This window comes from Rhea americana, unplaced genomic scaffold (genome assembly GCF_003343005.1).
Source record: "Rhea americana isolate MKP2758 unplaced genomic scaffold, rheAme1 scaffold_255, whole genome shotgun sequence".
NCBI lineage: Eukaryota > Metazoa > Chordata > Aves > Rheiformes > Rheidae > Rhea > Rhea americana.
Genome location: NW_028186374.1, coordinates 1128028 through 1143478, shown reverse-complemented (window position 1 = coordinate 1143478; position 15451 = coordinate 1128028). Strand labels below are relative to the sequence as shown.

Below are 15451 nucleotides of genomic sequence, written 5' to 3'. Positions count from 1 at the left end.
TCTTGCTGAAGGTCCTGCTTAACATACCACAACACTAACATGACATTCCCCCCGATCTCCCTCCCCTAGAATTGCCCTGAATCATCCACAAGTGTGGTGAGACAAATGAAGTTCATTAGGCTCGGAAAGTAAACAAGAGTCAAGAGCCAAAATTTGGGTCTGGAGAGAGCAAATGAGGATCTTTCATGTGGAGGAAGGGCCCCTGCAGAGCAGAGTGGACGGTCAGAGATAGCAGTAAGTGGTGACCTCAGTTAATACGYACTGTATGGGCTGACACTGCACTCCACTGCTGCAGAACATCAGTTTCAAAGTGCCTTGAACCATTTTGAAGCCCAAGGGGTTCTTTGTCATCTGTAGGCCCAAGATCTATTTGCGATCTGGATGATTCTGCTCTGCTGTTGAAGCTAACTGCCTTTCCTGAGCTCAGCTGGTGTCATCATTCTGAACCGTCTAGTTACTAACAGCAATACATCCCTGGCTGTTGTAGAGAATCTGAGATTCTTTAATATCATAGTGAGTAGACTGACTCATACATTGTCTTATCTTCACCCAGTTGTAATTATCTCAGTAAAACATAATGGTGTCACAAACGCAAGCGTCTTCAACACCATACAATCAATAGTATTCCTGTGGTATGCTCCCACCGCATATCAACAGGAATATTGAGTCAGCTTTATTTCCTTGTATAACATCCAAGATTTTATGTGTTTAAATTTATGCATCTTAGCAATTGTTCAGATAAAATACGGTTCTGTTTGGAATTAGCACATTCAGTTTAGTATTGCCTTCAGAAGTCTCTCTCCTTACCTGAGGATTGCCTGAGATGGGCTAAGTGAATTATCTTGTGGGTGACACAGCCTTGGTTTACAGCAGCAGCACTGGCAGTGATGCTAATTGAGCAACATTTTCTTCAAAGATTTTCTTCCTTTAATTATTCTCTCAACTGAGAATTCAGAATTATGCAAAAAAAAGAGCTCTTAGCCACCCCTTTCCTCTGCCCATGCAGCTCYCTCCTCCACAGTAGAATAGAAGACATAAAAAGTCCAACAGCCCTTCACTGGAAGCTTTCAAAGCATTTCCAGCAGTAGCCCTCTCAAGAATTAAAACAAACATTAGCATTAAGAAATCCTATTATAATTCCTGCTTTCCAGGTCTCTTGGGGATGGTGGCACACATGATGTATACTCAAGTTTTCCAAGTGACAGTCAGCCTTGGGCCAGAGGACTGGAGACCACATTCATGGGACTATGGATGGTCCTTCTGGTAAGTGTCCCTACCAGTTAATATCTTTTCATTTTGGGGTTGTCTGATCAATCTGTTAGGCAGTTGTACATATCACCTCCAACTTCCAGGAACACATATACGAATTTCCAGCTGCCAAAATCCTAGGAGCCAAAACCCACCGTGGACATACAATTGCTGAGACGTTAGAGGACAGTTTCCAGTAACTGTGCAGCAGCAGCTGTGCGTATCAGCAGCTACATAGCATTTGTAAATAAACAGCAGCCACAATTACCAACATAGATTGAGCACTCTCATTAAAGTTCAATTTAGGTACATAATTGCCATGACATTTCAGAGACTTAGCTTTTTTTGTTTTTAATTAATGTCTCAGTTGAACCTTACACTGGGATTTTTAACACAACTGCAGAGGAAGGCATAGTGCTCCTGGCACCATGATACTTCCTTGTGAATCACGGGGAAAAGTCCTGGAAAATCAGACAAGACATTTTGGGGAGAGGTTGTTTTTTGTTTCGTTTAGTTTTAACTTTTCCAGTTATCATCTGAAAATCACAAAGAAATAATTTGGCCGATGTGTCAGGTGTGTTTTATTGTTTCCAACTTTACAAGAACTGTAATAAGAATAGGAGAATGCAGAGAATAGAAATAACTGCATTGCAAGCAACATTCATAGTCCTCTAGAGACATCAAACTCCTTGGATGGCTGGGGAAAACTCTTTCTTTYTTTTCATTTCTGAATATACTCCATGATTTTAATTTCTTCTCAAAGCAGAGAAAACAATCTTTGGAAACAGCAATAAAGGAATACAAATACTTCTTACGTACAGCACTGCAGGAAGATCATTAGTGTCTCTTTTGCCCCCCACTACACTGTGTTTTATGGGAGGCATTATTAACATTTTWGTAACATATTACAAACTATAAATTKTATTAGATTTATAATATAGTTAATTTTGTTTATAAATAATATTTATTGCATATGACAAACTTATAAGCGTAGTATATTCATATACTTAGAATACTTATAAACACATTTATAATTTTTATAATGATATTAACTGTATATTAATATAGTTAAATAACAATGAGTATTATCTATCTGTCTTTAATAACATATTTTATAATTTACTGAAATACAGTTCAGAATGGTGTTAAATGTTTAGTGTGATAAAGCACTCACTATTCTCCTTTATCTTATGCAAGACAAGAGACCCCATGGGTCCTGTAGGGTGTTTTGAGCCCCCTTGGGCCCATTAATTCTACACACATTTACATGTTTCTGAGTAACATGAGGGTTATTCAGAAGCCCAAACGCCATCCTGATATCACAGCACCCAACACTGCTTGCTGTCCAGTAAGCCAGAGCCAGGGTAGGATAAGCTTTGTTTTAAAGACTAGGGATGATGCTGGAGACATCCATGAGCAGGCGAATATGTGGGAGCAGCCTCAGCTTTTCGCACATCCCTGAACTGGAGCCTCAGCTTCACTCCTTGCAGTGACTGTTAAAGCTCCAACTAAAGCTGTTAACTCTAGTTAAAGCTCCAGCCTCCACTCAAGCTACTGCTATCACAAGACAACTGTGCAGAGTTAGTAATCTCTCTTCCTACCCTAACTCTGTTGCCCTTCAAGGCAACGCACCTGCCAATGCAGGAAGCCGGCCACTGAGCAAACAGCGGCTTGTAACTGTCCCTCCGAAACAGATACGAACAGCAGCAGCATTTTCACCCTTGCACTGGGGCTCAGCAGCCTGAGGAAGGCCACGGGCTTCCTCACGCCAGGTCAATGACTGGTAGCAGACCTGGCAAAGGAACATCTGAAACGTGCACTGCAAAAACAAAGCTTCTTCCTTCCAGCTGACACTGAACCATCGCTGCCATGCAGACTAGAGAACCGCAACTGCCCCAGCGTTGCCCAGACTGAGCACCTATCTGAAGGAAGACTAAACCAAGTGCCCATGCAGCCYGAGCGAACTTGGGATCTCTGCACTTGTAGGAATTTCCTCCTGTTCCCTTTGGGTCCAAGTGATGCCTTGAAGCATGAGATTTAAATATCCCTATATCAGCACTGTAAACATCAGTGTTATTTACAGCCTGCTGTACAAAGTATCATTGCAGCATCCTACTAAACAATCTGTTAGAGTAGKAAGAATTTAAATATTGCTGAAGAGTGGTGCCAAGGAACAATTTACCCATGGCCAAGGGCCATGAGTGGAGATCCAGGCTATCAGGTTTTGCATGTGACAGTGGAAAAACTATTGGTTCTTTGACTCTATTTCCTCTCTGTCAAATGGAAATGATACTTATTCCTCTCTTCAAAATGAGCGATGGCTGCTTGTGATCTAATTAGGGAACTCAGGGTTCAAAATGCACCAACTGGTCTGTTATTTTACAAGCCACTGGGAAAACTTAGATGTTGCTCTGCCCTTTGGCACATGCCTGGAGTAAGCCAGGGGATTCTCCAGGAAGGTAGTCTCAGTTGTTCTGGAGATCAACAGAAGTTGAAGCTCTGCCCCCCCCCGAAATTACAAATGCAAAAGCCTGAGTTATCTGAACCGCAGAGGAACTTGAGCCCAGCCCTGAGCACTGTTACCAGAAGCAGTACAGATACAGTCCCACCACATATGGGTCACAGCTGGTGTGGAGGGGCATCACTGTTAAAGAGATCTTCACTTAAGGTAGGATGTAACTCAGTGCTCTTTACCCCCCAAAATAAGTTATATTTAACTGAGGTCCATAAAAACTAAAGCATACCAATCATAACTGTCTCATTATTATGAGACATCAGACCTGAGGTCACTTTGAGAATCTTTTATTCTGCATTTCCTTCTCTGAACCTTTCAACATTTTGGGATTAAGGATTAAAAATGATCAGAAACTTTCAAAAGAAAATATTCTCCACCTGTCATTCCCCATGCACCGAATGAGTGCCGCAAAGGAGGTGGTTTCAGGTTTCCTTGATGTTGATTATAAGCCCTACTGCAAATGTTCGGGGCAGTTAGAGCTTTTCCACAGACTCTATGCAGAGTCTGCTARGCTTTCCTGTAGCTGGATGCTCACACATAGCCACAAGTTTCCTTTCCACTTCTCCATCCAACCATGGGAAACTTCCATCATCACAGGGCTCACTGCCCTTTCTTCTGATTTGATTACAACTGGCAAACAGGTTCAAAAAGTACTAGAAAAGATCTGCCTTCACACACCTTCTCACCATGGGATTCCCTAAACAACCACAGTTACACATTAAAACTTGAAATTATTGAATTGAGTCATTTTGGTTTACTTGAACCTTCTGTTTCAGATTTTCCAGTTCACAAAGATGTGTTATTTTTTAAATTTTGCCTAAATTTGAAATGGAAAATTGCTTCCCTGCCTGTGAACCATTTGCAGAATAGGAAAACAGTTCATGCTGAGAGCTCTATTTATAATTCTTATTTATAAGATAATGCTACTGTGGCTGTATTTTTCCTGTACTGCATAATTTATAACATTGTTATATTTGGTTATAGCAAAGGTGTAAGAAAGGAGTAGGTAAAGTGTGTAGGTGACACAGATGATTAAGTTAATCTAAATTAGTTAGAAATACGCTATGAACTATGTGTAGCYGGAGCAGAAGGGTTGATGTGATGGCAAGGGGAGACTAAACGTACGTAAGTCYTGCAAGCAAAAGGAGGGATTCAGTCCCTTGCCTGTGCCATCATCCTATGCTCAAAAAGCATCTACACTCCTTRGAGCCATGGGTCTCCCTCAGCCATATCTGAATGTGAAATCAGTGAGTAAAGGCTGGAGAAAAGGTGTACAGGACAGAAGGCATCCTAGAGAGAAACCCATCCCATGTGTAGGGAGCAGAACAGCTCCTTGCCTGTCTGAGACCCAGGCCAATACTTGCTGTGTTTCCACCCTAGCATTGGGATGGTCATTTTTGCACTTCCACTTTCCTTCTCCCTCTGCCTCTCCAYGCTCCTGGCTGGCACCTGCAGTTGTTCTGCCACTGGCTGACTACAATTAGCTGCACACTTAGGGCACAGACTTCAGATTGGATCTCTCCACAAAACAAAAGTGTTCTTTTCTATTTTGATCAGGCTTTCAAAGATCAGATAACCTGGAACTGCTAGAAAAGTCCATGACCCAGGAAAGAAGAATATACTGATGAAGTATATTCTGATGAAGGCGTAAAGARTAAGATAGAAAACACCCCTGCAGTAGTGTTGTGCCACTGCAGAGCTAGTCTCCTCTGGATGCTAGAGAACTTCCTCTGGTCCAGAAGACCAGCTCTCTGGGCATTACACTTCTCTGCACAACTTCCTCCAGAAGTTTCTTACTGCTTTATACATTTCAACACTTTTCTGCAAGCCTCTGAAATATTTCATAGGGGACTCAAGATGTGTTAGACGTTCAGAGTGCACAGAGTGTTCAGGTCTGTACTCTTCCACATGGTTCTCCATGGGATAAAAGTTGTGCCCAACCCCATAAGCAGAGTAAGAATCCCCTAGCACAGCATCATTTGAAGATGTGGAGAATGGGTTTGTCGCTGCTGACTTACCTACCTGGTCACATCACATCCTATGTATGTGTTTCTCTTGACTCCAGAAATACAACATGAGCTACTGTCTTAACCCAGCTCTGTYTGCTGGTTTCTCTTTCCACAGTCTGGCATGGGGTTCTTTCACCTGCTGCATGGCGGCCTCCGTTACTACCTTGAACTCTTACACTAAGACTGTCATTGAGTTCAGACACAAGCGCAAAATCTTTGAGCAGGGCTTTCGAGAAGAGCAGAACTTCCTAGACCAGGAAGCCATCAAGTACTTCAGAGAAAGGTCAGTGCAGTCAGTCTCTCGGTCAGTGGAGGCTTTTGTGGACTCTGCTAGTCTCAGAAATTCCAGGCTCTCACCCATTTCAGCAGATGTGGGTGAAGTCTCTGAGATACTTGGAGAAGATGTGTGTTAAAGAGAAACGCAAAAGTTCCTACTTGTTTGTGTTTTCTTAAATTCTGTGATGTCCCAGTGCCTGCCATTTCTTATATACTCATTAAAACACAAGACTGGCAAGTCCTTACAGTATGTGTCTGATTCATAGCATTTCATAAGAAACTATGCTGCAAATGCAAGCAGATTTTCCCTCTCTCAGCAGGGAAAATTACAGAAGTATAACAAATGTTACAACCATCCTTTCTCAGCACTTGTAATGAGCACCTTCCTATAACCCTACCACTGCTTTGACACTGTTTCAAGCCACGACCAAGCCACACTTGAGCTGCCATCTTCCATACTTACATGCTCACAACCCATCCTGGGCTCCTCCACACAAACAGCTCACACTTGTTTTGCACAAATATGTTCCTCTGCAGAAACAGCCCCACTGCCACATGCACTGCTACCAGGGCCTTAAACTCAGTCTAAATCCTGTATGAGCCCTGAAGGCCTAGAACCACTCTTCCACAGACCAGCTCTCCTTTTAAACACAGCTCACCATCACACACTGCCCATCTTATGCTCTGCTTACCCCATACACTGTCCATCAGCCCATGCTGCCTGCCTGCACGCACTGCCCAGCCCTGCCCACAGGCACACATTTGCAGAGCTGGATGATTCTTCATAGCCAACGGCTCAACAGCCACGATGCTCATCAAAGCGCTCCATACCCAGCTCCTTCCTTGGCCAGAGAGTGCTTTTATCACCATGGAAAGGACAGGACAACCAGGAACACTAACTGACATTTTTCTTCTCCATTTCATATAAAGCATTTCCTGTCCTCTGGAGAAGAAACATTCCTTGTCATGCTCTCCTGCCACCCACCCCCTACATTWATGAACATCACCTACATGCATTAGATATTTTCCCATCCCTGATGCACAGCCAGTGCCCCATATTGTGCCTCTTCCTCTACTTTTGCATGATCAAAGTCCTCCATAGAGATACACTGCCCCTGTGGCTCCTCCTGGACACATGCTCCACCATACAAAACATAYTGCCTCTATACCCCAATACCCACAAAACAGCTAGCCCTGGACCAAACACAGGGCTCACCCCACTAAACTGTTACAAGCTTCCCTACAAACTCAATACATCCTCCCAAAATGCCAGTATACCCAGCGTTCACAGCCTCTACCCCTCAGCACGCAGAGCTCATCTGTCTCTCTCTCTCTCTCACACAGTCTCTTTCCTTCCACTGTCCACTTCACATACATCAAGTTCTTCACTCTTCTACCTGTTCTTCCACACAACTAATCCTGGTTTAGACATTGCTTTTCATCACTTCACTCACAAACCTTGGAAATCCCTGAATATGCCTTCTTTAAACAATTGCACAGCTCTTAGCATATAAGTATGTGTGTATATATAGATATGTATAGATAGATACATACATACACTCCCATGCTCACAAGCCCTACCCTTTCCATCCAGCATGGCTCATACATTGTCTACACACTATCTTGGCATATGCATTGGTCTTCCCCTTCATACACATTGGTTTCCTCCCACACACTGTCTGGCCTCCGAYCTCCTTCCATATTTGGTCCATGATACATCAACCACCCCCTTCCTAAAACATGCTTCCCTTCCCCCACACTCTTATACACACAAAAATCATTGTCCATACACATGTCAGCAGCGATCTCTACCTACTGCTTGCCCAGTGCAACCATGAGCCACACGTCAAGTATTCTCCCTTCTCAAAAACATGCTGGTCAGTCCACAGTCAAACCAGGCTCTGTGCCCTGTCCACCCATCCTCTCCTCCCCTCCTGTTACCACCCAGCTCTCTTCTCTTGCCTTTACCAAATGCAGAGTCAGGCACACCTTATCCTTGCCTCAGTGGGGTTTATAATGGACCTTGACACGAGATACTGGAGCAATTACATGCACTGACAGCAGAGATAGGATTCGTATCAGCTGCTCTGGAAGTCATACAAACGAGTACTAAGAAATAGTTGTTCCACAAACAGAATAGAAAAGACCTCAGATTTTGCAGGGTCTTTCTGAAAGGCTCACTTACTGCTCAGTGATGTAGATATGCCATGCTGGAAAGCATCTTTTTCTGAGTTCTGCTAGAGATAACTCTATACAACCTCTTTGTTATACTCTGCAGCTACATGGGGTTACCTGCTGCTGTCCTTTGGGAAAAGCTTGAGGCTTTACTTAAAATTGCAGGATGTGAAGGATATACAAACATTGATCCCAGTTACAAAGCAGGGGGGATGGAGTCCCTCCCTCTCCACGGGGAATGAAGAGCCAATAACYACAGAGAGAAGGTTTACCAAAAGTCTATTGTTAGAAGCAATGTAAAGATAATTTGGAGGCAGAAGGCAGGAGGAGGATTCGTTCTTGTTCTGCTGACAGATGTGGCTGTTTCTCAGTGGTGGAAGAGAGTGGTTGGCAAGCTCAGAGGAGACGGAAGATTTGGAGTCACCAGAGATTTCTGTAGCAAACATAAGGAGTTCTCCTGAGCAGGAAGAAAGAGAGACCTTCCATGCTTATTACTTTGCTGAGGTTAATAGCTAGGTRGGTTAATAGACTCATTAATAGTCTCTTGTTACAGTGACTCCTCTGCTAAATTACAAGTTGTCCCTCTATCCTTCATACATTCTGGAAGGATCGGTGAAAGGATTGAAATGACCATGATTTTCCTAATTTTGTTTTTAGATGTGACAGGGATTTTTTTTTAATTCTTTGTAGGAAAAAAATACACAGTGAGGGGAAAGCGGTCAGCGTGTGCCTCAGGCGAAATCAGCAGTAAGTGATGGAAAGACAGTGAACTGAATTATTGAAATCAGAATTACAGATGACAGAATGACAGAATTGTAAGCAACAGAATACATTGAGTTATATTGGGAAAAGTTAATGGAACTTGATAAAGTATCACTACTACCCTTTCTGGAACGACAAATAGCAAAGAACATTAATTGCGAGGAAGGCTCTAACCCTCTCAGTCTCCCCACATTTGTATCGCATGTTTCGATTCTGATTCCTCTTGCACTCTCCATATGACACTTCAAACTCTCCCATTTTTACATATATGTAAATCAACATCACATCTCAGTCTCCAATCAAATTCATAGTGGAGCAGTTGTAATTTCAGTGACCTTCACACCAACACACCAGGTAACCAGGTCAAGTGCCAATTCTGGGCCGCAAAGAATGGCAATAAGCTGAATGCAGCAGTAAATGCTGGTTCAGGTGTCCTGRGAGAAACCCATGCAACTAACAGGGTATTAAACACATTCACTTTAGACCAGATACAAGTCCCACCTCAGCCAGTAAAAACCGATATGCTTTTTACCTCTCCTTTTCTCTCTCTCTCTCTCTCTATATATATATATAGAACATACAAAACTAGCTCCACACTAGACAAGATACTTACAGACCAACCTGTTCCTTGCAATTCCTCTGTGTACTGGTCCGAGCCACTCTGTTTAACACATTTGTTTGTATTACTTGCCTTCTCACAGGCCTGTATATTTTGTTTCATCCTTTCAGTCTCTCCGCACATTTTCACCTGTTGGTCACATCCTCCAGGCACTTTCACAGACACTCAGCAAACCCAGCCCAAGCAYGTGGTGTTCCCAAACTGAAATCCATGTTCATACAACTGCCTCAGCAGACACCCAAACACTCCCTCCAAAATGGAAGTGCTCCTCTTAATACAGGTAGCCTAAAATACACATTTGCCCCGTGTGTATGCTCTTCCCATCTTTGGTATGGGCACATGCACCTCCAAACCACACAGGTACTGCTCAGGCCTCGTATCACATCCGAGAGCCGGCATCTCTCGGACCTCTTGCGCGGAATACRCCTCTGCCACATCCCTGCTCATCCTTCAGCATAACGCTCCACAGACCTCCCAGCACACGCACTTCATCTACGACTGTCTTATGTCTCTGTACTAATAATTACAACATTCTTACAATGTTTTTAACTAGCAGGTTGTTGATACGTGATCTCGGCTTTGCTGTCAACTGATGTACTCTGTGATTATGACTTTACTTTTTCATTTCACATGATTTTAATTGTTGTATTTGAATATATAACAAGAAGCCCAGAGAGAGCGTTACCATGGGATCATTCCAGAGATCCAAAGCTATGCAGCATTACCACTGGCATATTCACGATCCGCTTCACTCCTCTGACCCATGTAGTCTTAGCCAATGCAGAGGGTCCTGGGAGCAATTAGTAACACAGTATTTTCATATGAATTATGTCACCAGCAAAGTGCAGGCAGTCCCAGCAAGTGCAGTTTCCTCTGTCTCTGTCCTTCCTCTGCACAAATAGAAAATAACTTAGATTCGCCTTCCCTCCTGCACACATATCCAGGGATACTTCAAATTCCCTCCTACTCTTACACCTCCATGTTCCTTTTCATATCCTGTAAATAAAACCTTCCAGGCTCTCTTCCTTCCAGTTGCTTTGCCCACATCCCTACCCCCATCTATGCATGTTCCTCCACCCTGGACACATGGAGCACCCTGTACACAAGCAGCTAGTCTCGGTGCTGAACAGAGAACGACGGGCAGTTTTCTAAGAATAATATATTTTTGTTGAAAGCTAAAGCTCTATCATTATTCTCCACAGCTGCAGTTTATCTTCTGAAAGACAGGATAGGAGTTAGCCCCCATTTTGCCTGACAGAAATTCTCTGTTGGAACATATTTCTCCAGGTCCCTGCTCTCAGAGAAGACAATGTTTCTTTTATGAAATATATTGACAGCAAAACATCACTAATATTGCAAGTACTTTTTCAAATGTAGCATCACTATACTTCAGTTAATTTAAATGACATATAACTGCATCACCTTCTCTTGAGGACTCCTTAAGATCCCAAATAAAGATTTACTGGAGCTGTATTAGATGATAAACCTGTTATGTCTCCATGAAAGCTCCCAATTCCAAAAGTGTGTGCCACGTCCACTAACCAGTGCCGAGGGACATGCKGGGGACAAGCCAAGTCAGCACATGACTTGCCCCAATTCCTTCCTCTAGCATATGGGCCTCGCACAGTCTCCAYGACTGCCACCTCAGTCTATCTCTTTCAGATGTAAATTTGAAGTAAAAGGCAAAATTGGAAGAAAAAATTAAAGCACTTTATAGACTTGAAGAGAGGGAAACATCCCTTATGGGACAYGCTTGCTTGTTAACTTCAGTCTTCACATCGTAAGAACTGCCTCAGCTGTGATGAACGTAGGAAAGACCTTTCAGAGAGGATGAACATGTGTGTACACCCTAAAYGCTGCTCTACAACCTGTTCTGACTCCACCTGGAACAGTGCACATACAGGTATCCAAACCTAGGATAGGTTTGCAGACTAGTTGCAGACTACATGCTTACACAGAGATGGTCTAACTCGCTGACTACAAGCAACCACAAAACATTTTACTGTTTTTAAGCACTATGATCACTATTTGAATGGCTGCATGGTGTTACATTCAACAATTATTTATCTCCCAGGCATATAGTTTGAAAAGTCCAGATAAAAAAGACTATGTAGCTCACACCATAAAATCAAGGGACATTTCAGCCCTTCTATTCTCAGAGTAACTCAAGGTAGAACAAGTAAATGATAGGAACTTGGAGGCATTATTCATGTATTAAGCATTCTGTAAAATTATCAGTAGAATTTGCTGCAAATTCACAGCTTCTGATCCTTGTCCTATTATCTGTTGTCCTCCCTTTTTCTATTTTATTTCCTTTGCCTGAATATTTTGTTACATTTTTTGCTCATCTTCTTCAATTTTTAGTTTAATTAGGTTTCAATTCATAATAGCTGTCTAGCTCTCCTTCCTCTCTGTCTCATATGAAGTTGCTTTTGCCCCATATTATCTTGAGCATGGTCCTTCATCTACAGTTCACACCAGCTTGCAGAGGAGGTATCACTCCACAGGTTCTTCTGCTTCCTTTGCTCTGAGGATCCTTCTAGATGAGTTAGGAGGATGGGGGTTCTATGTTCTCTCATTTGACATGCTATGAAAGAATGTCAACATGCTGAGACCTCCCCTACTTCCACTGCAGCTGGCTTGTGCAATGCCCTGCAGAGCACAGCCAGCAGTTCCAGGGCCTCCTTCCCTTTGACGGCTACCACAGAGATTCAGCTGTTCTGCAGTGAGGTCCAGGGCAGGGAATCAGGAAAYTGCTCTGATCTCCCTCACTTTCTTCTCTACCTTGTAAAAGCTCAACTGTAAGGTCCTGGGATACTAAAACTCACAAGCATGGGACAGAGGTAGCCCTTCCAGTGCAGCACTACTTTGGGTGCACCTGGACTGTCAGATTTTCAGGTTTCTTTGTATAACTTCTCACCTATGTGCAGCTGCCTAGTTTTGGGGTTCAAAAGAAGCAGTGAAAGGAAGGCAAGATGGAAATCAATAGTAGATGCAGCAATTCTAGCAGCTTAGCCCAACCTATTGCTGTATTATAATTAGGGCACGCTCATATTATAAGAACTGCACATGGTATTTAGACCAGCTGGCTACATCGACACTATCATGTMAGCTCAGGCAGGAGACAGTGCATCTAGGCTATCGTGCTGAATGCCTTCGTGAAGTTTGTCCCCAGTTTCTTCTTTTGCTTTTCTTATATACTTCAAACCCCTCTTTCAGCCACTCCAGCTTTCTGCTCCCTGTGAAGCAAATTTCACTTGCTAGGCACTCTTAATCCARCATACAAATTTGCAAGTAAATCCCAAAGCAGTTGATTTCACTGCATTGGTCTTGGTGACTGAGTACTTGCTCTGATCTGCAAAAGCAATTCAACATCAGGCAGATGCTACCTGTGAAATTCTAGTGTGAACTGAATTGAAACTTCCATTGACACTAGTACAGACAAAATGCTTCTTCAGGGCTTGAAAATGCAGTTTTGTAATGCTAGGAGTAGGTGGAAACAGACATCAGGACCAAAACTGTAGCAGAGATGATAAATCAGAACTATTTCTGATCCAACATTTCTCTAAGGTATCTTAATCTTACCTTTTTTTCCTATAACTTTATTGTACTCCTATAAATTGATGTGCAGGTCACAGCCAGTATTTTCCAAAGGCATACCAACCTTTTGCTCTGATGTCCACCTTGGTCACCTAGATATCTGAACAGGTTTTCAGCTGTTGAGCTGCAGTACCTCCCATTTACAGAGTCAGTATTTTTTCATATAGACATCAGTAAGAATTTCAAATCTGATTATTCACCTTTCATTAGCACACAATGATGAGTGCAACATTCTGCCTTGCATTTATTCTGTACTTTATTCTGCAACACAGGAAGGTTTATCTGCAGAGCTGTTCCTTCCGGAAAATTACACGGACTGGCACTTAAATGGTGTAGCAATAGCAACATACCCACTTCCAACACACATGTACTGTACAATGCTGTTAGTCCCCRACGCTTAGATTCATCCTGAAGAATGACAGAATGGGAGAGACGCAGCCCTGAGCCCCTCATTTCTATTCCCCATGGCCTCTTTACATAAGCTTTCCCCTGAGAGGGGCAAAGCCAATGGATCCAAGTCCTTCCTGAGACCATTACGATCACCATAATGGGCCTGGCTGGCTATAGATGGAGGAGCCCAGGTATGTTGTACTCTTATCGATTTTCACCCTTCCATTTCTGTACATTTGGGAGCAGCATTTGTTTCTGTTAAAAGTGCTACTTCTATATTCTCTTTTCCAGGACTGAGGAAGAGAGGGCTGAGGCTGGGGACCTGAGGTTACAGTGCCTCCATAGCTGCTCCCCAAATAGTAAGTGGCTCYGAATATGTCCAATACACAATGGCTTGTACCGTCCCCATACTGCTTCCCTGGGGTTAAGAATAGGGTTTGGAGTAGGAACTTGTGAAAGCAGAGTGTTGTACTTTCCCCAGATAGTACTACCCAAATGATAATCCACTAACACATAAACAGTACAAAATTCTCCAGSATTCAATTTAGGATTTGTACATATCGTATAATTTTACATTATCTCAAGAAGCTGTGACTTCACAGTGGTTTAAAAATATGCTTTAGTTTACAACTGTATAACTTGCAGTATCGCTATCTTTTTTTCTCTATCACCAATTCATGATGATGCATGCTATTGAATATAAAATGATTGAAAGTAGCTACTGATAGACAATAAGATTAATATAATTAAATGCCATTTCTTGTGCTTCTATTAATTCTTACTCAGAAAACTACTATTTTTCTATTCAGCATTTGTAAAAATTCTTACTCTAGGCTATGGGAGTTGGTGGTTCTATGGATCAATTTTGGAGCATGGCTCCTGGCCCATTGTGATTACTRTAYTTTTCCTTTACTCTCCAGGAAAGATATGGGTAGTTTTATGCATAAATTTCCTTGAAAAGAAAGCAAGTGATTCCTCTTTTAGTAGAAAGGAGAGCTGGGAAAGTGACCTGCTTGGCAGAGCTCTAAGACTGACTCTGCACTATTAAAACATGGAAACTTCATAACATTTTACTGCCTCTGTCTTGCTGAGATGCACATTTCAGTTAAATAGTCATGGAAGCGTCATGTCTACCGTCCTCACAACTGAGGCACCTGATTCTTCATCAGACCTGCTTAAACTGCTCTTTAGCTCCATGTCCCTGCAGGTTATCTTCCCACAGGCATGATAGTACTAGCATTGCTCTCAAGCTTGGTTTATCACCAGCTCATTTGGTATCTCCTCCTCTTTGAAATGTCGTATCAGTTAGAGGCCTTTCCACAAGCAGATCCATATCTTTCATTTTCACAGACAGAAAATTTCTATTAATACAAAATTGATCTGGGTCATTACTTCCCAAGAAAACTCCTAACACACCAGGCTATTGGCTAATGCTCAAATGGGCTTATTTCATCATGAAGACTATCTAAAGGTCTTTGTTTCAAAGAAAAAATAACAATTCTTGATATTGTGAGGTGTTTCAAGGAATAGAACCAAGGTTCTATTAGTCCTACCCCCCCTCCTCAGCTCCACTCCAGCGCTTTGATGTAAAGGACATGCTGCTCACCTTCACAGCTGTGCTGGCAGCTTCGTAAAAGCAAACTGCAAGTGAGAAGACATATATCCAAATCACATGGTACTTCATTCAGTGTGTTCAGGTCAATGCCTTGAATTACAATCAATTACACCTGAAAGCAAACAAAAATTAGATTTTCCCATTGCTGCTTTGCTTAATGATTTAATGCAAGCATTATACAAAATGTGCACTTTCCGCTACTTAGACTTCAAGATGATGCTATGTTCTTACCTGTAAAGACT

The 15451-nt window shown here is 42.5% G+C and overlaps 1 protein-coding gene across 2 annotated transcripts in view; it reads left to right on the top strand.

Moving 5' to 3' along the window:
• The window catches only part of GSG1L (GSG1 like), a 107295-nt gene that overhangs the window by 77358 nt on the left and 14486 nt on the right, over window positions 1–15451 (top strand). For both annotated transcript variants that reach the window (XM_085307254.1, XM_085307256.1), the window contains 2 exons: window positions 1152–1263; window positions 5888–6055. In XM_085307254.1, the coding sequence (XP_085163380.1) occupies window positions 1152–1263; window positions 5888–6055 (280 nt within the window). The remainder of the gene's footprint in view (window positions 1–1151; window positions 1264–5887; window positions 6056–15451) is intronic.